A 24,440-nucleotide genomic window follows, 5' to 3' on the forward strand; every position below is an offset into this window, starting at 1 on the left:
ACAAAGGAATCAAACACAACTGCTGTGCGAATAGGCCTTCAAGAAAATAGTATGATTGCCAGCGGTGAAAGCCGCAAGGAAGCTGCTGGCATTGCACAGGTCACATCAGAAATGAGGCGATATAATTTGCACATTTTGGGAGTTAGCGAAAGTAGATGGACAGGTTCTGGTAAGATAAAGACAGACTCAGGAGAAACAGTTATGTACTCAGGGAGAGATGACAACTATCATTTTGAAGGAGTAGCCACAGTCTGCACCAAAAACTTTTTCAACTACTAGTCCGAAGACCAATATTCTGACATTTTTCTTATTGGTCCAAACAAAATTTTGCAAAAACTTACTAGTCCGAATGAAATTTTACTAGTCTGGGGCATCGGACTAGTGGCTAACCGTGCAGACTGTAGCCATCATCCTCAAGAAAGGCACTGAGAACAGACTTATGGAATGGAAACCTGTCAATAGTAGATTGATAACAGCAAAATTTAAGGGAGTGCATACCAATATGACTCTTATACAATGCTATGCACCAACAAATGACAGTGATGAAGCTATGAAAGACACCTTTTACGAACAACTACAAGGTGAAGTGAGATTGGTACCACGTCATGATCTATTGGTGGTGATGGGTGATTTGAATGCCAAAGTGGGAAACAACAACACTGATATGGACAGAATAATAGGTAAACATGGATGTGGTACTATAAATGATAATGGAGAAAGACTAGTAGAATTATGTGCAGCTTACAACTTGGTAGTAGGAGGAACACTCTTTTCACATCAAGATATACATAAATTAACATGGTGTTCTCCAAATGGAAGGGATAAGAACCAGATAGACCACCTTATGATAAATGATACTTGGAGGCGTTCATTACTCGATGTTAAAGTCAAGAGGGAAGCAGATGTTGGTAGTGACCATCACCTTGTTACTGCAAATATTAAGATGAAATTGAGAAGTATAGGACGTAAAACACTTGTCCCCACAAGATATGATATTGAAAAATTACAAGATCATAAAGTAAAAAATGCATTCATCCTCCAATTGAAGAATAATTTTCAAGCTCTGACAGATAATCCTGACATGATCCCAGCAGAAACAACAGAAGTCAACTCAAAATGGGATCAAATAAGAACAATATACGAAACAACTAGCAAAGAATGTTTGGGTTTTAAACAGGGTAAAAAGATGAAGAAATGGATAACACCAGGAACATGGAAGGTTATAGAAGAAAGACGTCACATGAATAAGAAGATTCTAGACACAAAATCTGAATGGTTACAAGAAAGACACAAAGCAAGCTACAGAGTACTAGACAAAAATGTTAAACGAATGGCTAGAGCAGACAAAAAAGCTTACATCTAAGACCTTGCTAAACAAGCAAAACATGCAGAAGAAGCAGCAGAAAAGGGTGAACAAGGAAAAATCTACAAGATCACAAGAGAAATCTGTGGCAAATTTCGTAACAATAATGATGTCCATATAAAAGACAAAAATGGAAGGCTATTGACAACAGAAGACGAACAAAAAGCAAGATGGGCAGAACACTTTAAGGAAGTACTTAACCGGCCACCGCCAGATGACGAAGCGATAGTAATTGAGGCAGTTCAAGACTTAGAAATTAATATCAACCTTCCAGACAGACAGGAAATAATAAAAGTAATAAAATCTTTAAAAAATGGAAAATCACCAGGTCATGACAATCTGAATGCAGAACTTTTCAAAGTCGACCCAGAACTTGCAGCTGAAATTCTTCATTCATTATTTACATCAATATGGGAAGGAAAAATAATACCAGATGATTGGACCAAAGGCATAATAATAAAGCTAGCCAAGAAGGGAGCTCTAAGCGACTGCAACAATTGGCGAGGTATAACCCTTCTGTCAATTCCAAGTAAAATCATGGCCAAAATTATTATCCAAAGAATAACAGATGCAGTTGATAAACAACTAAGAGAGGAGCAAGCAGGATTCCGTAAAGGTAGAGGGTGCATCGATCAAATTTTGCTTTACGCAACATCATCGAACAATGTACAGAATGGCAAAGGCAGCTTTACATCAACTTTGTGGATTTCCAGAAGGCTTTTGACAGTATCAACAGAAAGACCTTGTGGCGAATACTAAGAGCATATGGAATTCCAAAAGATATAATTGAACTTATCAAAAGTTTTTACAACAATTTCACTTGCAGTGTATGGCATAGCAACATCTGGTTTGAGGTAAAAACAGGAGTTAGACAAGGATGTGTGATGTCTGCTCTTCTTTTCAATATTGTCATTGACTGGGTGATGAGAAAAACAACAGAAGATGCTCCAAGAGGAATAAGATGGAACCTTTCAGCAGCATTAGAAGATCTTGACTTTGCTGATGATCTTGCTCTTTTATCTCACACCAACCACCATTTACAAGAGAAGACAAACCGCCTTAATACTTTTGCCAGTCAAGTTGGACTTAAAATCAGCCAAATGAAAACAGAAGTCATGACCCTTAACATCAATAACCCAGCTCCTATCCTAGTAGATGGAAAAGATCTTCCCATCACAGAAACATTTACATACCTAGGAAGTACAATAAGAAACGATGGAGGTGCAGGAAATGACATTATGAACAGATTAAACAAAGCCAGAAATATTTTCAGATCATTAAACAATGTATGGAAATCATCACAGTACAGTAAGAAGACCAAACTTAAACTGTACAGGAGTTGTGTTTTATCTACTCTGCTATACGGATCTGAATGCTGGAGGATGACAGAATTAGATCTAAACAAACTGTCAATTTTCCATACCAAAAGCTTAAGAAGAATCCTACGTATTTTCTGGCCAAACAAAATATCTAATGAAGACCTTTTAAGACAGTGTCATCAGGATAGCATGGGTACAATATTAATGAGAAGGCGTTGGAAATGGATTGGGCATGTCATCAGAAGAGATAGAAATTCCATCACTAGAACAGCTCTACATTGGACTCCAGAAGGAAGGCATAAACGAGGTAGACCAAAGAACACATGGAGACATACTGTAGAAGGAGAACTGAAGACCATGAATAATACATGGGGAACAGTAGAAAAGATGGCCAAAGACAGACAGAAATGGAGAACCTTTGTTGCTGCCCTACATGCCGATGGCATACCGGGCAGTAAGTAAGTAAGTAAGTATGGTAAGTTTATTGCTTTAATCATGTTAATATATTTTTTTAAACCCCTAACAATAACCCCAAATTTAGCTTTGCTTAAATACCAATTAGCAGTAATAATCAAATTGATAAAAAAAAAAAATCTTTAAAATAATTCTTCAAATTTTATTAAAAAACTATTTGTTATATACAAATAACAAAAATCAAATAATACAACTGCAATTCAAATAAAATTGGACACATATGGACTTGGGGGGGCGAACATGTGAGGTGCGAATATAACGGTTTATTTCTTCCTCTGTGATATTTTATTCTGAGGATAATTTGTCACGGTAATTTTTTTCCAGGCATGGTATTTCACAGGTAGAATTTTTCCAGATGTGTGAAAATTTATCTGTGTTATGCAGATAGTATGTACCGGTATATATTTGCCGTATCATATTTCACAGAACCTTGTGAAATATAGTCCCATTAACTAGTATGTAAGTTACTCGCAATCAATATATACCTGACTTTAATTATAAAATGTTTCACAAAGGTAGAACAAATTTGCATAATTTATCAAAGGGAGGTAATTATGAGCAATTTATATTTTAAAGATATTAATATAATATATTCCTGAATCTATTTCATAGTGAAATTTTTCCTTGGATCTTATTTTTTATATAATCATTTATATAACAAGATGACTTACAACATGAATTTTTAATAAGACAGATAACATTTCACAGGTAAATACTATTCAGCTGTTAAAATTGCTTTTGTTCCAATATATTGTTATGCTATAATATATCTGATTTCCATATAATCAACAACAACATCTTTGTCCCCAGACTATATTTATATAGTTAAAAAAATTATCATAATCAAATTCTTCCATTTACTGTTAACAGTAGTAATGCAACTATATTTCTACCTTTACGTTTTAATTTATATTTGTACTGAGATCTGAAAACAACTCACTTTTACATGTATTTCACTTACCTTATTTAATCATGATATAATTTCACAATTACGATCTTTGAAATTATTTCTGGTTTTCTTTCTATGTTTATAATGATATATTCTTTTTGAAAGAATGATATTTACTTGAATTTTTTCAGGAAAGTTTTTCAAAGATAATTTGTGAAATAATTCCCATTATAATACATTTTTTTTTACAAAATAGGTTTTATTTAAATACACTATTATTATTTCATAGTATAAATTTGTAAAGGATAATTTTTTTCTAATAACTATTCAATAAGTTAACTACCCAGATAGAATTTCACAGCAAAGGAAAAAATATTCCAGGGAAATATTTTCCTCCGGATAAAAAAATAACAACAACTTCTGTGACATTTTTTCCTCCGGATCAAATTTCACCCGGATATAGTTTTGCTTTACACGAACGTGTAGGGTGTGAAAGTGTATTGGGCGCGAAGATAGTTCAAACATACAATAGTAAATAAAAGCAAAATCTAAAAAACAAAAGGCAAAAACAGAAACCTTATGTTATAACCAGTTTTAGCCATATATCTTCAATGGGAAAATAATTCTAAATCATTCCTGGGCGAACTTTTTTTTTTTTTATCTCATATCAGGCCTTTTATCTTTGTACTAATTTATTATCTCTGGAATATATATTAAATTCATTTGTTTACATCACACATTTCTGTCAACAAATGCAGGTAAATATCAATACATGCAGGCTTTATGGTGTGTCCCCCAGAACTTTTTATTGCTTGAATCAATTGAATTTGATATCATTTAACTGCTTCAAATTTTCATTAAGAATATACATTTGAATAACATCTTATCTAAGAATGTATACAGCATATAAATCCTTGCCTTTACTTCAGTTTTTTTTTAGGGGGCGTGCTCTTCCTGTGTCGAAGTGTGTATTTGAGTTCAGTATTTTTGTGTGTAACTGTAAATATCGAAGAAACCGCTTATTAAAATAAATTAAAGTAGTATTTTCCTACAGGCTGTGGTCATTCTAAAAAAAATAACACATGAAAAAAAGATCAATTGATATTAATTACCTTGTTCAATGAAAAATAGGGAAAAAGTTGAAATAAACAATGAAAGGAAAAGTATGCGACTGGTCGTCGCCATATCCCCTTTTGTCCTTCACCTTTACACAGTGGTTTCCGCTTCCGGTTTCAAAGTTGTCTGCTTTTCAAAGAATTTTTAGAATATAGCAATTTGTGGTAAAAATAATGTGTGACAGCTCCCCATATTTCGGTATTCCGCTATAACTAAATATTGATCGATTCTCTTTTAATAGAACATAACATATCTTAAATATTTTATGTCATTATCAGTTTGGAGACAACCATCCAAAGCCCAAAGGCAAAGGTGGACAACTTATCCCTCAACTGAGTTATATCATAAATAGTAGAAAAGTTGATTAGGACTAATAAGTCTATACCCCTAATACTAATAAAAGTTCTCCCACATTAACAATTTCACAGGCAAAGTCATTCCTAAATTATTTGGTGTGACATCATACATCATGCTATTTTGCTGTATTGTTAGGCAGCAACCATTTGATTTTCTGGGGGGGGGGCTATGGTTTTTTTTGGAAAAAAAAGTTTGTTTCTAGTTTTTGGAGAAAAAAATAATTTGTTTTTGATTCTGAGAAAAAAAAATTGTTTGTTTCACCCTCAGCTGCCACTATATGTAATGCTAGAATTGAAAGAAAAAAATTGTTTTCGACTTGTCGCGAAAAAAATAGATTGTTTTTCGCCACAGGCGAAAAAAAAAAATTTGTCTAGAAAAAAAAACCATAGCCCCCCCCCCCAGAAAATTAAATGGTTGCTGCCTTACACCACTGTCCCAGGTGTGAGGTGGGGGAAGGCTTGAATGTGGGTAGTATATATGGAAGAAAAATAATATCTTCTTTTTTCCTTTAGTTTATTATTGACATTTTATGCAAGAAAATTGGAAAGTTTTAATGCCTAGCATCCACTAGATATATAAAAGTTAAATGCATTTTGTGTTAAAGAAAGATAAAATCTTTTTTGGTTTTTGCTTGGCATTTTTTTTCCTTTCTGCAGAAGGTGTAAAAATAAACAAACACCTGAATTACTTTGATACTGTCCACTCACTGACTCAGATGAACTCTTTAACTCACCTGCAGATGTGAAGATACCTCTTGTCCATGTCAATTTAAGACAATCAAAACAAAACAAACCGGTTTTTTACCTGAGGGAGCATCTCATAGTTGTACAACAACTTAGTTAATTTTCAGACCTTTTGCATGAAGGAAAAAAAATGCCCATCAAAATTCAGAAGAGATTTTATCTTTCTGAAACACAAAATGCATTTAACTTTATTATATTTTAGTGGATGCCAGACATTAAATTTTTTTCAACTTCACAAGTAAGTCTGTAATTTTTGGCATGTAAATACAGCCATATTTGTCCTCTTGTTATGATGAACCTTAAAGCATATTGTATCTTATCACACCAAAAAGGAGCATATGAAGCACCAATTAACCTCTGAAGCAATTGTATCATATTGATTTAATTGAACTAAAATGAACATTTTTGGGATATGATTGCTTTCAAGCAATCTGTAGACTTATACCAGTGGCTCAGGGCAATGCCCTCACGTCAATCATTTTATTCTAAACATTAAGGAACATATCACATTCTTATGATTGTCTTGCTTTAAAAGGTAAAAACAAACAAAGGGATTGAATTTAAACAACTTTACTATAATGTTCTTATCATAATCTTCATGTTTGATATTTCTTTTGACTTATATGCATGTTTTTAACAACACGGAAAATCAGAATTAAGCAGTATTTATATTTAATGTTTTTATAAATTTAGAAACACATCAGAGGGAATTCCCCAGTTTTGATAAAAATGCGAGAGACTCTCTGAATTCTGATAAATCTATTTCTGTCATGTAAGAACTGAAGTGGAGTTTCTCTTATATGTCAGCGTAATGAAACTGATATTTGATATTGTACTTCCATAAAGAAATACAGAACCATCTAGGTTGTTTAATAAACATCTAATATACATTCTTGCACCAGGGTTTGTTTAGGTAATTATGCGCATGCGTATAGTTTTCTTGACTTCAAGGTTAAATGGTTGCTCTGGATTCCCCACTCATTGATTGATTTAAAACTCATGGGATCGTTTCTATGTTTGTCTACTATTGAGGGTTATTGTTGTTTCATAATTTTAAATCATTTGCATCATTTAAATTAAAATAAATGTAGTCTACATCGCAACACCCCTTACGGCGAAATGGATTCTTAAATATTATTGTTTCGAGTTGTGTAACTTCTGTAAATTCTGAAAACAAGAGAAAATAACTCGTTCTGTCGATAAACGTCGTGTTATATTAAATAGGATCACAATTTTGGAAAGGAGTCATGACCACTGACCCAAAGGAATTTAAATATTTTTAAAAGAGTTGGGAATGTGACTGCTGTGGAAAGTAAACTTGGAATTGATAGTACAAAAATAAAACACAATGAGTATAATTGTTCATACACTTGTATCAGGGATTGGCTATTTTGTTACTTCAGATTACGTAAATTACATTTTACATGATTGTGCAGTTGAATTAGTTTTGAAAATAATATTATCCAGCTACATGTATACATGTGTCAATGAAAACAATGGCAATCATATCCCTAAGAGCAATCTGCTCTTTGATTATAGACTTGGGTGGATTTAGAACTTAATTATATTTTTAAGGAACCTGCCTATTGTTGAAGACTTCTGTTACGGCCAGAAATCGCCTTTAAATTGTAGCCAACAAAAGACACAAATCAATAATAAAATTTAACAATATTTATTATACAAAAGTTTACAAGAAGTATTACACAAATATTACTGTCAACTTAACTGTCAAAATATGAGTCCAATCTTTTATCTTTATCTGTATCCGGATATCTTTCGGAATCCAATCTGAATATTACGGTCACAATCCAGTATGATGTTGTCTGTAGAATAAAAGTGTTAATCCAAAGGCTATGAATATTAATGTCTATCGATGTCTAAGTCCAAATCCAAGAGTGAGTCTAACTTTAGTGTCTGTATATATATATATATATTTGTCATGGAAGATTCTAGAACAGTCTATGATGGAACATCCTAGAAAGTTACAACAGAAGTTTCTAGTAAAATGTAGAAGTTTATATAATGCATCTTTTATTAGGATCATTCTGGAAAGTTCCAATCATTCTGTAATTGTTCCAGAGATTTCTACACTGCACAATTCTAAAATTATTCTGTAAACAACTATCAGGCCACACAATACAAATCAGGCCAACACAAATAAACACAACAATTACAATATCACAACACCTCCCCCCCCAAAAGAAGTCCCAGTGCAACAAAAACTTATCATGAATAATATGAACAAAAATACATAGTATATACAAAGTGTTTTAATAAGCTCTAGATAAAGCATCTGCTATTACATTATCTTTACCCTTAATGTGTTTTACAATTACATCATATTCCTGTAACAATAAACTCCATCTAGTCAACCTCTGATTCTTGTTTCTCATTTTATGTATGAAGGTGAGAGGATTATGATCAGTACAAACAAGAATAGGATATACAGTGGGATTCAAATATACATCAAAATGTTGAAGTGCTGACAACATTGCAAAACACTCTTTTTCAATAGTTGAATAATTTTTCTGATGTTTATCTAATTTCTTAGAAAAATATGATATAGATTTCTCAACATTATCATCTGTCTCTTGATATAAAACAGCTCCAATTCCTACATCGCTTGCATCAACGGCAAGTTTAAATTGTTTTTCAAAGTCTGGAGTAATCAGAACTGGACTATTAATTAAAAGTGATTTGCTATTTTCAAAAGCGTTTTGACAATTTTCACTCCAGATAAATTTAGAATCTTTTCGTAAAAGATGAGTCAATGGTTGAACCACAGTAGCAAAATTTGAACAAAATTTTCTGTAAAATCCAATCATGCCTAAATATCTCATAAGTTGTTTTCTATTTGTAGGAGGAGGAAATTTGGAAATGGCTTCCACTTTAGCCATAATAGGTTTCACTTGACCTTGGCCAACTGTATGCCCTAAATAATCAACAGTGGCCTGACAAAATTCACTTTTACCAAGATTAACAGTCAAATTTGATTGTGACAGTCTATCAAAAGTATCATACAAATGTGTTAAATGCTGTTCCCAGCTATCACTACATACAATTAGATCATCAATATAAGCATAACAACAGTTTAAATCTTTTATAACATTATTGATCATTCTTTGAAATGTAGCTGGTGCACTTTTCATGCCAAATGGCATTACAGTATATTGAAATAAGCCATCTGGTGTAACAAAAGCTGATATTTCACGAGCTCTTCGTGTCAATGGAACTTGCCAATAACCTTTCAACAAATCAAATTTGCTCACAAATTTTGCTTGACCAATGTTGTCAATACAATCGTCTATCCTTGGAATTGGATAGGAATCAGATTTTGAGACTGAATTTACTTTTCTGAAATCAGTCACGAAACGAAAGGTTTTATCTGGTTTTGGCACAAGGAGACAAGGAGAGCTCCATTCACTGTTACTCGGCTCAATAATATCATTGTCAAGCATATATTTAATTTCTTTTCTCATAACTTCAAGTTTGAGTGGATTGAGCCGGTAAGGATGTTGCTTAATTGGAGAAGCATCTCCTACATCAACATCATGACAAACAGAAGTGGTTTTGTTTGGCACATCTGGAAAAAGATTTTTAAAAGAAAATACCAAAGTTTTTATTTCTTCTCTACGATCAAAAGACAGATGTGCAACTTTTGAGTCTAAATTTGACAAAATTTCTGAATTTTTCAATCTAACTGTCTCTTCCATAGATTTAGAACTAAAAGGTTGTTCAATTACATCTGGTTTGTCATGATTGTTCTCAAATTTAACCATGCCTAAAGTGGCAACTGGTTTACTCTCACATTTATTAGTACGCTCAAAATATGGTTTTAACATATTAATATGACACACTCTGTTTTGTTTGCGCCGACCTGGAGTTTTTACAATATAATTCAAATCATTGATTTTACTCTCTATTGTATAAGGACCACAATATTTAGCCTGTAAAGGATGTCCAGGGACTGGCAAAAATACAAGTACCTTATCACCAGGCTCAAAAACTCTATCCCTGGCATCTTTATCATACCAAATTTTCATCTTGTTCTGTACATTTTTTAAGTTTTTCTGTGCAATTTGACAAGCAGTATACAATTTTTCTTTAAATCTAGATACATAGTCTAAAAGATTCAAGTCAGTATGTTCAGTAAGCCACTTTTCCTTAATCAATTTTAACGGTCCCCTTACAGTATGGCCAAATACCAACTCAAAGGGACTAAATCCAAGGGATTCTTGAACAGCCTCTCGGACTGCAAAAAGTAGAAAGTGAACTCCATCATCCCAGTCTTTGTCAAATTGAAAACAAAAAGTTCTAATCATGTTCTTCAATGTTTGATGAAAACGTTCTAAGGCACCTTGAGATTCTGGATGGTACGCACTTGATCTATATTGAGCAATCCCTAACTGGTACACGACTTGCTGAAATAAACCTGACATGAAATTTGATCCCTGGTCGGACTGTATAGACTTAGGAAGTCCTACTAACGTGAAAAATTTGATAAGAGCTTTGACAATATTAGGTGTCTTGATATTTCTTAGCGGAATAGCCTCAGGAAAGCGTGTGGATGTACACATGATTGTCAATAAATACACATTTCCAGTTTTGGTCTTTGGTAAAGGTCCAACGCAGTCAATTAGAACTCTGCTGAAAGGTTCGTCAAAGGCTGGAGTAGGTAGAAGTGGTGCTGGTGGTATTTTCTGGTTAGGCTTACCAACAACCTGGCATATATGGCATGATTTGCAGTATTCTGCGACATCATTTCGAAGTCTGGGCCAGTAGAAATGCTGCAAGATCTTAAGGCAAGTCTTCCTTATACCTAAGTGTCCAGCCAAGGGGGTGTCATGGGCAAGACCAATAATTTCTTGCCTATAAACTTTAGGCACCACCACTTGGTATACCACTCTCCATTCCTCTTCTGGGGTAGCATCAGGAGGCCTCCACTTCCTCATTAAAATGCCGTCCTGATGGAAATAGCATTCAGCCACTTTGTCTGCTTCCTCCTGTGGTTGAGGCCGCTGGTTGAGCTGAAGAACCTCAGGGTCTTTATTTTGTTCTTCCAAAAAGTTCTTTCTGTTTAATGAATGGCTGTTTACGTCTGGCCATGGCATAATAACATTCTTGTTAACACTAGGTGATCTTATGGCCTTTTCTGAGCTACCAGGACCTTCAATGTCGGCTAGGAAAGTGTCAGAAAGGTCCATGTAATCAAACTGGTTTTCTTGCAAATCCTCATCTTGTTGTTTTCTAGCCATCGCCCTAGTAACAACACAAGCTGGATACAATTCAGCATCATCTTCAGGTGATTTAACATCCACCACCGGTTCACTGGTAACAATTGGTTCTGCAACCACTTTGTTCCTAGCTAGATCATTTCCTAGCAATAATGTAACACCCTCAACAGGGAGATTAGGACGAACACCTACAACAACTGGTCCAGTTATCAAATCTGACTTCAGATAAATACGATGGAGAGGAACATCTATACAACCTAACTCTACACCTTGTAACAAAACGGAGGCACCAACAGAAGTATTCTCGGACAAAGGCAACACACCTTCTAACAATAAAGTCTGAGAAGCTCCAGTGTCCCGTAAAATCTTAATAGGCTGAAGAGTGGTATCATCAACAATAGAAACAAACCCATCAGACATAAAGGGTTTGTATTCCTCCATGTAATCACAAAAACTGGACTTAAAAGCCTGACGCGCAGGGCATTCCAATGTACTGGTATTATAAGGTGTCGTACAAGCACTGGTCTTCGGCTTATTATCTCGTTCATTCTTCTTCTGGAGTCTAAAACAATCAGCCATCAGGTGACCAATCTTCTTACAATAAGCACAAGTCAGTGACTTCTTCTCAAAAGTATCAAATTTTGGACTAGACATATTATAACTGGACTGACTCTTATTCTGTGCAACAGGCTTACTATCAGTACGCTCAGTGCTTTGATTTTTGTAATTTCCACTTGAAGTATTAACATTTTGACCCTTGAAACTTCTTTTATGTGAAATGGTATAATTATCTGAAATAACAGCTGCATCATGTATTGTCCCAACAGTTTTGTCGTCTAAATGTGTTTTTAAGTCTAAATGAACACATTGTTTGAACTCTTCTAATAACATCAATTGTCTTAGGTTATCAAAATTGTTATCTGTTTTCTTTGAAGTAAGCCATTTATCAAATAGATCTTCTTTTTCCCGAGCAAATTCCACATAGGTTTGTGAATCAAACTTTTTATAAGATCTAAATTTCTGTCTATATGCTTCTGGTACTAGCTCATAAGCTTTCAAAACTTCCTGTTTCACAGTGTCATAATCGGAACTTTTTTCTGATGGAAGTGCGGAGTATATTTCAGCAGCCTTGCCCTCAAAAACACTTTGTAGCATTGTAGTCCAATATGGCTTTGGCCAATTCAAATTATGAGCAATTTTCTCAAACTGTGGAAAATATTTATCGACTGTTTTTTCACAAAATCTGGGAACCAAACGTATATTTTTTGCTGCATCAAAATATTCTGATTTCTGCTGGACTTTAGTGTTGCTTTCTTCTTTGACCATTTCAATTTTCAGTTTCTCCATCTCTAGTCTTTCCCTCATTTCAAGTTCTGCCTGTTTTAACTTAAATTCATCTTCTTTTTCTTTTATTTTCTCCATTTCCAACCTTTCCTTCATTTCCAGTTCTTTTAATTTAAGTTCATGTTCTAATGCAAGCTGTTTTAATTTGATAGTGTCAACATTTTCGACCTTAAGTTCAAGAGCTTCTTCACCTAAAATTTCTGCGTCAACTAATTTGTCTATTACCAAATTTTTTATGATTTGTTTTCTCATAGATACTCTAAAATTTAATTTCAGATGTTTAGCAAGCAACACTAATTCCTCTTTCTTTAAATTATCAAACCCCTCCAGGTCGGGCGTTTTCAAAAATTTCCAGGCATCAAATGCCATTTTGTAGAATTTTGTTGGCTAGTTATAGTAAAAATACTGAATAAATTTTGAATAAGATATTTTCGTCATCCCGGACGAGCCCCCAATTTCTGTTACGGCCAGAAATCGCCTTTAAATTGTAGCCAACAAAAGACACAAATCAATAATAAAATTTAACAATATTTATTATACAAAAGTTTACAAGAAGTATTACACAAATATTACTGTCAACTTAACTGTCAAAATATGAGTCCAATCTTTTATCTTTATCTGTATCCGGATATCTTTCGGAATCCAATCTGAATATTACGGTCACAATCCAGTATGATGTTGTCTGTAGAATAAAAGTGTTAATCCAAAGGCTATGAATATTAATGTCTATCGATGTCTAAGTCCAAATCCAAGAGTGAGTCTAACTTTAGTGTCTGTATATATATATATATTTGTCATGGAAGATTCTAGAACAGTCTATGATGGAAAATCCTAGAAAGTTACAACAGAAGTTTCTAGTAAAATGTAGAAGTTTATATAATGCATCTTTTATTAGGATCATTCTGGAAAGTTCCAATCATTCTGTAATTGTTCCAGAGATTTCTACACTGCACAATTCTAAAATTATTCTGTAAACAACTATCAGGCCACACAATACAAATCAGGCCAACACAAATAAACACAACAATTACAATATCACAACACTTCTAAATGTATTTTAGTTCTTGAGACAATAAAAAAGGAGCTTCACACATATTAATGGCTGTGTATGAAGTTTTAGTAGCATTTTTTCCAGGGATCTACAAATATTGATAAATTTATTTTCAAACTTCATGAATACATGCAATGCCTTGTGGTAATATGCATATCCATTGCTCTTCTATTTTTCTTTTTATCAATTACTTGATAGCTTGGGTATCATGAGTAATTCAAAGCTCACTGTTCTACTTTATTAAAATTTCCCACATTAACAGATTAAAATACTAAAAAATCACTTCTTAATGCAATCTTGGTACCACATATTCCAGATGTTATCATCAAAAAGACACTTGAGATCTGATAAAACTTGCAGTTACTGACAGCTAGTTTTAAGCCACTAACAACCAATGAAAAAAATCATGCATTTAAGTTGGCATTTTTGGCAAAAACTAGAGTATAGAAAAGCTGTAAACAATAAAATAATAAGGAAAATGGTAATTAAGTGTAGTTTATATGACCATTATAACTATATGAATTTTCAATTTCAGATTCAAAACATATTTAACTGCCTTTACTGGTTTGTACATGATGTTTGTTTGGAAGGGGATGATTGTATAGAACTTTGTTTACATCAACAATATTTGGATAGTGAGTAATTTACACTTACATCCACCTTCACTTAATGCTACAATGATTTATCATGAGGAAAGGATAAACCATTCTCAATGTAAAGCTTACACATTGGAAGTCAAGGACACCTGAATGCATTATAATATATTTTGTAGGCACTATATAGTTTATACAATCTTTTATTCAAAATAGGTTTATAGGGTTGTGCATAAGCTCAGCTTCTGTAAACCCTCTACTCAAGGCATTTTATAAGAGAGGTTAATACTTATCAGTTTATTTAATCTTCATCTTTATTAGGAGAGGATAGGTCCCATTTCATTAGTTAGGATCACTTGCTGCATGAAAGAAAACATTTTGTAGACACCATAACACATGATTTTGGCAGCAACTCTATAATTATATGATGAAAGATCTTTGATTTTGTTTTAAACACCAGTAGTAAATTTTCATTAGATTATGAGATGGGTCTCATTGGGATCTAAGCGTGACACGGGATTGCTGATTTTTTGTAAGCGGGACACGTGAAAGTCAAATTATTGTGTCGTTAAAATGGGCAATGAGGTCTAGCAGGACCCGGGAAATGGCAAAAAAATGAGAATTGCTTACCTACATATTGTTAGCAGGATACAGGAATCTGACAAAACAGTAAGCGGGATCCGGGATCGGAACGCCCCATTGAGACCCCTATGAGCAGATAATAGATTAAGTACTAGTAGGAATATGAACATTTTCACTTATTTTCCCAACAAAACTAAATTACAGATTCAATCTGAACTGTGCACTGTGGAGTTATGTACTGTTTATTTTATTTGTCTAAGTTAAGGCTTATATACAAATGTAGATTTTAAAAGGAATCATTAAACATATAGTTAAATTGTTTTTAGTGTATAAAATTGTTCTGTCTGATATTTTTCATCTGTAAGAAAAGAATTGTTAGATTTAGATAGTTCACTGAAACTTGGAGATTTTTGGGCATGAAACAAAAATAGAAGTAGAATCAGTCTTAAATCCATGATTGCATGATTTTTTTTACATTGTCTTTTATTTTGTAGCAATAGCAATGCTTAAGCAAATAGTACAGACAGTCCTGCTTGTGACATCTACAGCAGTGGTAATACCCTACACAACGTCATTGCTTGGAAGTCTACTGTATGGTTGGCCTAATACAAAGAACAAATATCGTAGAGCATTTAGTCCAAAGAAAGTTTATGCTTTTAATTTTGCTGTACTACAAAAGTTATATACTACCTTGAAATATGCATCTTCCTACCTGAAATGGAAGAAACTCTACAACAACCTAGATCCATTTACTGTGAGGAAGGTAAATAATGAACCTAACTGCCAGATTTGTACCTTCAAATTGCCATTGTCTTGTCTTTCACTGTCAGAAAGGTAAACCTAACTGCCAGATTTGTACCTTCAAATGGGCATTACCTTGTCTTTCACTGTCAGAAAGGTAAACCTAACTGCCAGATTTGTCCCTTCAAATGGCCATTGCCTTGTCTTTCACAGTCAGAAAGGTAAACCTAACTGCCAGATTTGTACCTTCAAATGGTCATTGACTTGTCTTTCACTGTCAGAAAGGTAAACCTAACTGCCAGATTTGTACCTTCAAATGGCCATTGACTTGTCTTTCACTGTCAGAAAGGTAAACCTAACTGCCAGATTTGTACCTTCAAATGGTAATTGACTTGTCTTTCACTGTCAGAAAGGTAAACCTAACTGCCAGATTTGTACCTTCAAATGGCCATTGACTTGTCTTTCACTGTCAGAAAGGTAAACCTAACTGCCAGATTTGTACCTTCAAATGGTCATTGACTTGTCTTTCACTGTCAGAAAGGTAAACCTAACTGCCAGATTTGTACCTTCAAATTGCCATTGCCTTGTCTTTCACTGTCAGAAAGGTAAACCTAACTGCCAGATTTGTACCTTCAAATTGCCATTGCCTTGTCTTTCACAGTCAGAAAGGTAAACCCAACTGCCAGATGTGTACCTTCAAATGGTCATTGACTTGTCTTTCACTGTCAGAAAGGTAAAGAACCTAACTGCCAGATTAGTACCTTCAAATGGCCATTGCCTTGTCTTTCACTATCAGAAAGGTAAAGAACCTAACTGCCAGATTTGTACCTTCAAATTGCCATTGCCTTGTCTTTCACTGTCAGAAAGGTAAACCTAACTGCCAGATTTGTACCTTCAAATGGCCATTGACTTGTCTTTCACTGTCAGAAAGGTAAAGAACCTAACTGCCAGATTTGTACCTTCAAATTGCCATTGCCTTGTCTTTCACAGTCAGAAAGGTAAACCTAACTGCCAGATTTGTACCTTCAAATTGCCATTGCCTTGTCTTTCACTGTCAGAAAGGTAAACATAACTGCCAGATTTGTACTTTCAAATGGCCATTGACTTGTCTTTCACTGTCAGAAAGGTAAACATAACTGCCAGATTTGTACCTTCAAATTGCCATTGCCTTGTCTTTCACTGTCAGAAAGGTAAACCTAACTGCCAGATTTGTACCTTCAAATGGCCATTGACTTGTCTTTCACTGTCAGAAAGGTAAAGAACCTAACTGCCAGATTAGTACCTTCAAATGGCCATTGCCTTGTCTTTCACTGTCAGAAAGGTAAACCTAACTGCCAGATTTGTACCTTCAAATGGCCATTGACTTGTCTTTCACTGTCAGAAAGGTAAAGAACCTAACTGCCAGATTAGTACCTTCAAATGGCCATTGCCTTGTCTTTCACTGTCAGAAAGGTAAACCTAACTGCCAGATTTGTACCTTCAAATGGCCATTGCCTTGTCTTTCACTGTCAGAAAGGTAAAGAACCTGTGCTTTATTATTTAATGTTAGAGGGAAGTCAGTGCTTTGTAAATCATTGTAAAAAATATGAGTAGTCAAGGCTTTGTTAATCACTGTCAGAAATCTAAGTTTCAGTAGTGAGAACTTTATACTGTCAATGTAACATTCAGGATTTGTTCTTCACAGTCAGAGAGGCATATAGTGTGCACATTTTGTCTGGCTATGAGGAGTATAAACTTAATTTTTAAAGATAATGTATTGTATTGTATATTTACAAATAAATTCTGTTTTAAAGAACAATTAAACTGCTGGAAAAAGGGACTTATATGTAAGCTTGTTATATTTTAGCTTTTGTTGTTTTATTTTAGAACATACCATATGGGAGAAATGATTGTACCCTAGACTTGTATCATCCTAACATTCCACGAAAGGATGGTGGTGATATGTCAATGCCAGTAGTAGTGTTTGTGTATGGAGGGGCCTGGTCTTCTGGAGAAAAGACCATGTATGGTCCACTCTGTGTAGAGATTGCCAATAGACTAAAAGCAGTAGTGTGTTGTCCTAATTTATCAATTTATCCAAAGGTTGGTTGTTGACTTTAATAGTGATAAACATGATAGACAGCTTTCAAATTCATACATTTTCCTGTACAATTCCTATGTCACAAAACTTATGTATAAATTATTAAGTCATAGTAAGAAATGATTGTTGAATGACAACATTTACTCCAATTGATCTTTGGTCAATCATTGTAACTCTTTCATAAACAACTCCAGTTTGGTCTATGTACTATATTTTGTATTTTTTAAACCTTTTTGTGGTTTAAACTGCATTCGAGCAGCTGTTCAAAATGATCTACATGTAAGCTTGCTATATTAAGCTTTTTTTTATTATGTTTTAAAACATAATATATAGAAGAAATGACATGTATCATCCTAAAATTCCATGAATATCTTTTTTGATTCAACTATTTTTTGCAGTTAATGTGATCACAAAAATAAGAGAAAATACCCCTACAATGAAATTTACACATTACATCATTTCCTAAGAAATTGTAATGTGTACACAATGTTAATGATACATGCATACATATTCAACAATAACCAAATAATTTACAGATTGTATTTATACCAGTACATGTACTAAAACTTATGAACTTGAAAATCTTATTTTATTGAGTTTTTATACCGTAGGTTTTTGTAATACAAGGGACAATAGAAATACAAGAAGTGAAAAAAGTCTGACCTGTTTTGTACTATATAATATGAGATTGATACCATTGATAAACAATAATTGTTTTTTGTAGGGCTATGTGGATGATATGATACAAGATGTTGTGGACTGTGTGGCATGGGTTTGTGACAATCCACATATACATGGTGCTAATAAGGTATATAATGATAGCAATATACTTTTTATCAAAGCATGTAAATAGTGTTTATATCCTTATTGTATTTTATTTATTTGTTCAGAATGCTGACCTGCCCAATTATTGGACTTACAGGAGATCTCCCCAGTTAGAGGTTTTGACCTGACAAATACAATACTGGGATTTTATGTTTTAATGAATTAAGCTTAAGAATATCAACCGTTAAAATGCAATTGATGAATTTCATTGGTAAAATTGATTTTTGTAAGAGGGACAAAACATTTAAATAAAAAAATATAGTATGAGGTATATATTCAATTTAACACTGATCTATTGCATAAAAGATTGGAAGAAAATATTTTTCCTACAAATGGAGTAGATGAATAATGATTAGTTTCAATCATGAGCCATAATTGAAAGTATGTGCTTAAGAAACTACTACAAATGACTACACATCATCAACATAAAAAAGGCAATCTAATATAAAAAAAATCTTTACTTTGCAGAATGATATAGTACTCATTGGACATTCCTCGGGAGCACATTTATGTGTGATGTCAGTGCTAGAATTGTTAAGCTTAGAAATTCCAGGTGAATCTCAGCAAAGTAGGATCAGATTTGATGAATCATATTTTAACAATAAACCTCGTTCTGACACACTTGATGATAGTTCAGGATCATCAGCATCATTCTGTGTGGTGAACGATAACCAGGAGAAGTCTGTTGTAGCTCCTGTTTCTACTGAAACCAAAGATAGTATGCCTAGCTTACCAGAGAGCACTGAGGGTACCAGTTTATCAACCAGTACATTTGAGATGGTCAAGTCAGAAGAAGCTGACCCTGAGAGTCAAGAAACTGATGACAATACTGGAGAAAAAAGTGTAGAAAAGGGAGATAATTCACAAACTATGGCTAGTGGTGATATAAATAAAGAAGAAACTGAATTAAAGCCAACAAGTCATACACAGGACCTTGAAACTATAAATAGCAATGATGAAATAGCCAGACCAAAGGAACTAGAACCACATGCATCTCTGACAGATCTTAGTAAATCAATTAAAGTAGTCATAGGTAGTTATCACATTTTAATTTGTCGTAATGCTTACTTTGTAGTTTATATGATTACACAAAAAAATGCAAAAATTAGCTGATGTAGTATATTGACATAAGTTTAAAACTATAGCAATGATTCAAACTTCAGTTTTTGCTTGCAATATGAAGCCAAACTTTGAACTGTGCTTTCAAAGAATTCTGATGCAGTGTATCATAAAGGTTAGATTAGTGTTTTGACTGACAGCATTGCCATTCATCTCACACTTTCTTAATTTTGGAACTCCTTTGAAACAGCTGTGTTTATCTGGACAATTGCATTGTTTAGACACTTAAACCTACATTTCTTGTAGATGTTGCATACGTTTATGTAGGCAATACTTTGGTAAGATGAAAAATCAGAACTGATAATTATTTTTACATGAGTTATGTCCCTTGATTTCAAACTCACAAAAATATTTATTGTATTGACATATGTAATTTAATTCAATCTTTATCTTAAATGCAAAGGTTGGCAGAATTTTATTTTAATGAAAGATCTACAAATAAATAGACAACTTTAGGGTTCGATGAATTTCTGTCAAAAACTTTGGTTTTAGTGAACATCATTCGTGCGTTTAGGGGCACCATCACTTCTGTTCCAATGTTGAGCGAGTTGGAAAACTATAAAACTATATTGCTCGAATTATTCAGCAAAATGAATTCTCATAATCGTCTTCCAGCACTGCTGTCATTAGGGATTTGTGATTAAGTATCGACAGAACAAATATTATATCCTGCAAAATGACGATCACTAAGACGCTTGATGAACGTTTATAGTGCAGGGACACAGGCGATCCCCTCTATCTGGTAAATGACGTCATAAAGGTGTGCATAATTGATGAGTTTTTTCCTGTGACGGACACACTCGAAAGTGGTCTATTGACTTATGTATTTATACTTATTGAAATTTATTTTGAATAGGTTTGGCAGGAGTATATAACATTAGTGATCACTTTGAACATGAGTCAAGCAGAGGTATAGAAGACATATCTTGTATGGCCAGAGCTATGTATGGACAAGAATATTTTGATAGATTTTCACCAATTGTGCTAAGTAGAACACTATCACCTAATGCAAGGTAAGATTTGGGGAAAATATTCATTACGATGACCATAAATTTCACCTTTTTTTTCAGCTTTAATTTGTTTTTAATTTGTTGTTACAATAATCACACTGCAAATTCAAACTAAAAAAACAGCTCTTTTACTTTTGTTCTATTGTTTACTTTGTAGTTTATGTGATCACATAAAAAAGTGCAAGAAAAAATTCAATTTTCCTCCTTTTACAGCCAAAACTGTACCAATTTTACTATGAAGTTTTGAAAAATCTTATCCTAGAATTGAAAGTTCATATGCACCACAATTTTTTTTCAAAGGTCAAAATATAGGGCTGTGCGGCATATTTTCAACATTTATATGCCCTGGACTTCTCAGTGTTTAAACTAACACTAATTTTCTCAACTACCCCTACCTCGAATGAAAGGTTACCACAGATTTCAATGTAAACAATATGCACATGTAAATTTACTGGTAACGTTCCCAAGGTACATCTCTGTGAAATTGAACACAGAGAGCATAACTGGGAACCAGTATGTAAACAAAATTAATTTTCTATGAATATTCAAGATCTCCCCAAAAGAGGCGTGTTTTGAGAAACAGCTGTATTTACAAAGTGCAACCTTTAAGGGCCTGCTGAACCCTGTCTCCTGGTGCAAGATTTTCTCGTGGCGCTAGAGACCCATTTAATAGTGGACTTCGGCTGTTTTCTGCTCTTTGGTTGGGTTGTTTTTCTCTTTGACACATTCCCCGTTTCCATTCTCAATTTTATTGATGTAGTATTTTATCAGTTATTATCTTCATTTGATAATACATATTTTAACTTATTTTTGGTAGATCCTAAGAAAGCAGAAAAATGAATCTGGAATGCATTATAATACTTTATATTCAGATTTTTGTGAAAGTTTTTATAAATGAAAGTTAAGCAACTAGGTGAAGATCACAATAATAAGAAATGTATTCTGATATCCAACACATATATCTGTATGCAGATTTTCTTGAAATCACAATAATTAGTTTCGAACTTTTTCCCCATTTTTAAAAAAGCAGAATGATTTAAGTAATCCTGAATTTACTGTAATAAGAAATCGAGAAGTTTCATCCATTAAGATTGTCTAATAATTTATGTTTACCTATTTTTGCAGTGCTCCTTGTGTACTACTGTTACATGGAACAGAAGACTATGTAGTACCAGTAACATCGACAACCAAACTTGCTGAAGCTTTACAAGATAACATGATGGATGTCACCGTCAGGATTATTCCCGGTTGTGATCATTATGAAATTTGTCTGGACATGATGTTACCAAAGTCAAAATTCTATAAACCAATGATTGATTTGTTGTTAGAGGTTACTAATAAAGTACTTAATAGGAAAATTGTTGCCTGGTCAGATTCTAATTGATGTTGATCATTGTGTAGGTATATTTGCATTGGTATACATGTGAACAAAATTTACAGATATGGTTATGTATATGCATTGTAGTTCATTCCACAACAATTTTTATAAATGTATTACCAACAAATGATTTCTATGCACAGGCAAAACCACAAAACTATTTACATAATCATGAAACAGTTAAAAAAATTGGCATTTATGAAATAAAATGTGGATAGTTGTATGTTGTTGAGCTACTTGAAAAAAATCAAATTTAACTTATTATGATTTTTGAAGAAAAACATAGAATGTTTGAATGTTTGATTTTTGTTTATCAAACACTTTTAAAATACATTGTAAGCCTCAAGTTTTTAGGCATGGTCCTCTGAGCTTGATGTAATTATACTGTTCAAAAGACAGTTATCTGGTAACTTACTGGATGTACTTTATAAGGGATATCCACTCCCACATACATGCAGTTATATCACGGTTGATTTATCAGTAATTATAGTATACAAGTTTGCTTCCGTGTACATTACAATACATTTCTGTGTGTTAACAGTTTTTGTTCTGCATCATTCAGAGTTTTTGTTGTTGTCATCTGCAGTATATCTAAGATCTTACAGAATATTCAGATATTTGTTTGAAGCTATTTGTCTCTTTTTTATGACCAACTGTTTTGTATATTCTAAGACCATACCATTTTTTTTTTTATATAGCCATAATAATTTTGGATAGGAAAAGTTTTTGATACTCAATACTCATCTTCATGTAGTAAGCAAGCATGAATTCTTTCCCAAATTTTCTTTTTAACATTGAATTATGTAAAATTTTACAACCCTTGCCTATGAAGAAAACATTTGGTTTTATTGCCTCAAAATATAATTAACTCCTGTTTCTTTTTTATTGTCTTAGAAAATTAAAAACTGAATAAGAGTGGACTTAACAGAGTGCCATTTATGTAAAAAAACAGAACAAATGTTTGTGATAATTTTGTAAATGTAGAAATTGTTTGTTGTTTGTGTGCTATGTGTAATTGATTTCGTTTAGCTTTTTTGTTAATGAATAACAACGCAATTGTTTACTGAGATCATGGAAGTATTATATTGACAGGAACTACAACGATTTATTAGCACTTATTTATAACCCGGGGAGCTCTGTAGAAAAGATATGGAAACTGACTAATTAGTATCTTATCGTTAATAGCCCTTTGTGACCATGTGCGATGCCGCCGTCCTAAACTGACCAGACATACTTCTTATCATCACGTGGTTTTTATTGCGAAAGGTTATCTCTAATACCTGTCGGAAAACCCCTTTGTTAATTTCAATCTCGTCTGTGGTCTTTCAGATTTATTCAATTTTTCAAAACAAATCGACTGATGTACAAAACAAGAAAATCGGACGAGAACTTTGAATACTACAACGTTTTGAAGTGGTGAGTGACAATATTTCATTAGTTTGTGTGTTAAGTTTAAATCGTAATTAAGGTGTGTTCCGGTTACCGCCGGTTAAAAATAAATATATTTGATAAAAATAAATACTGTGAAGTTTCGAGTAATCTATATAGTTAAGGTACGGGATAATCCTGGAAAGTAGAAATTTCCAGTTTAAAATACGAAAATTAATCGAACAAGTACCAACATCAACAAAATACAGCAGAAGAAAACAGAGATCTCACTTCGTTGTGTAGCTATTTATATAATGTTGGTTAATATCTTTTTAATTGTGAATATAAAAACTTCATGTCTACCCGCAATTGAAAGACCTTTTCGATCATATAAAGCCATGGTCAGTATTTTATCATTTGAACATGTATGACTATGCCAATATATATACTAGCCAAGATTTAAAAAAAAGTCTAATGACCCGAGTATTCAATTTGTTTTCTCACAAGGACAAATTTTAAAGTTATCAACTTATACTTTATATATGCACTTAAAAAACAAGGTTTAATGTCTATATCAAAAACGTAAACTGAAACTGTTTTACAGTGCACTTAACATATACATGTCCATGAAATCAGAATTCAGTGATGTATATTTGGCAGTCAGGATATTTCATATATAATTATATACGTAAAGCCTTATTTAACATGGTGTTATACCAACCCTGGATTTGGAGTAAGTCTTATAATTGCTCTATAATCAAATTGTCTTTTTTTAAATCTTGATTAAATCGGCTCAATTTTCAATATGTACAGTCCCGAATATGAATGAAATACATGCCACTGGACGTAAGACA

At 33.3% G+C, this 24,440-nt stretch overlaps 2 protein-coding genes across 3 annotated transcripts in view; one reads left to right on the plus strand and one right to left on the minus strand.

Moving 5' to 3' along the window:
- The window catches only part of LOC143046102 (bone morphogenetic protein receptor type-1B-like), a 22,029-nt gene extending 16,767 nt beyond the window's left edge, over positions 1-5,262 (minus strand). Inside the window, exon 1 of the mRNA XM_076219092.1 lies at positions 5,158-5,262. Coding sequence (XP_076075207.1) covers positions 5,158-5,230 — 73 coding nt within the window. The 5' untranslated portion in view covers positions 5,231-5,262. The remainder of the gene's footprint in view (positions 1-5,157) is intronic.
- Positions 5,257-23,282, plus strand: LOC143046103 (uncharacterized). 2 transcript variants are annotated; one of them, XM_076219094.1, is made up of 8 exons: positions 5,257-5,325; positions 14,426-14,525; positions 15,560-15,828; positions 17,673-17,888; positions 18,611-18,694; positions 19,180-19,744; positions 20,687-20,843; positions 21,966-23,282. In XM_076219094.1, exons 3-8 carry the CDS (start codon positions 15,568-15,570, stop codon positions 22,222-22,224), a joined length of 1,542 nt encoding a protein of 513 aa, XP_076075209.1. In that variant the 5' UTR covers positions 5,257-5,325; positions 14,426-14,525; positions 15,560-15,567; the 3' UTR covers positions 22,225-23,282. The 2 variants fall into 2 exon arrangements, with proteins under 2 accessions (XP_076075209.1, XP_076075210.1); XM_076219095.1 differs by having other exon boundaries at positions 5,265-5,359.
- Positions 23,283-24,440: the final 1,158 nt, after the last annotated feature.

The sequence above is a fragment of the Mytilus galloprovincialis genome, chromosome 9, assembly GCF_965363235.1.
Source record: "Mytilus galloprovincialis chromosome 9, xbMytGall1.hap1.1, whole genome shotgun sequence".
In the NCBI taxonomy this organism is placed as follows: domain Eukaryota; kingdom Metazoa; phylum Mollusca; class Bivalvia; order Mytilida; family Mytilidae; genus Mytilus; species Mytilus galloprovincialis.

Bases quoted from the DNA above. Each gene is read 5' to 3' on its own strand.
- LOC143046103 (XM_076219094.1), top strand. From the start codon at position 15,568: ATGCTTAAGCAAATAGTACAGACAGTCCTGCTTGTGACATCTACAGCA. The intron at 17,889-18,610 runs GTTGGTTGTTGA...TGTTTTTTGTAG, and splicing joins ATTTATCAATTTATCCAAAG to GGCTATGTGGATGATATGAT. The intron at 18,695-19,179 runs GTATATAATGAT...TTTACTTTGCAG, and splicing joins ATATACATGGTGCTAATAAG to AATGATATAGTACTCATTGG.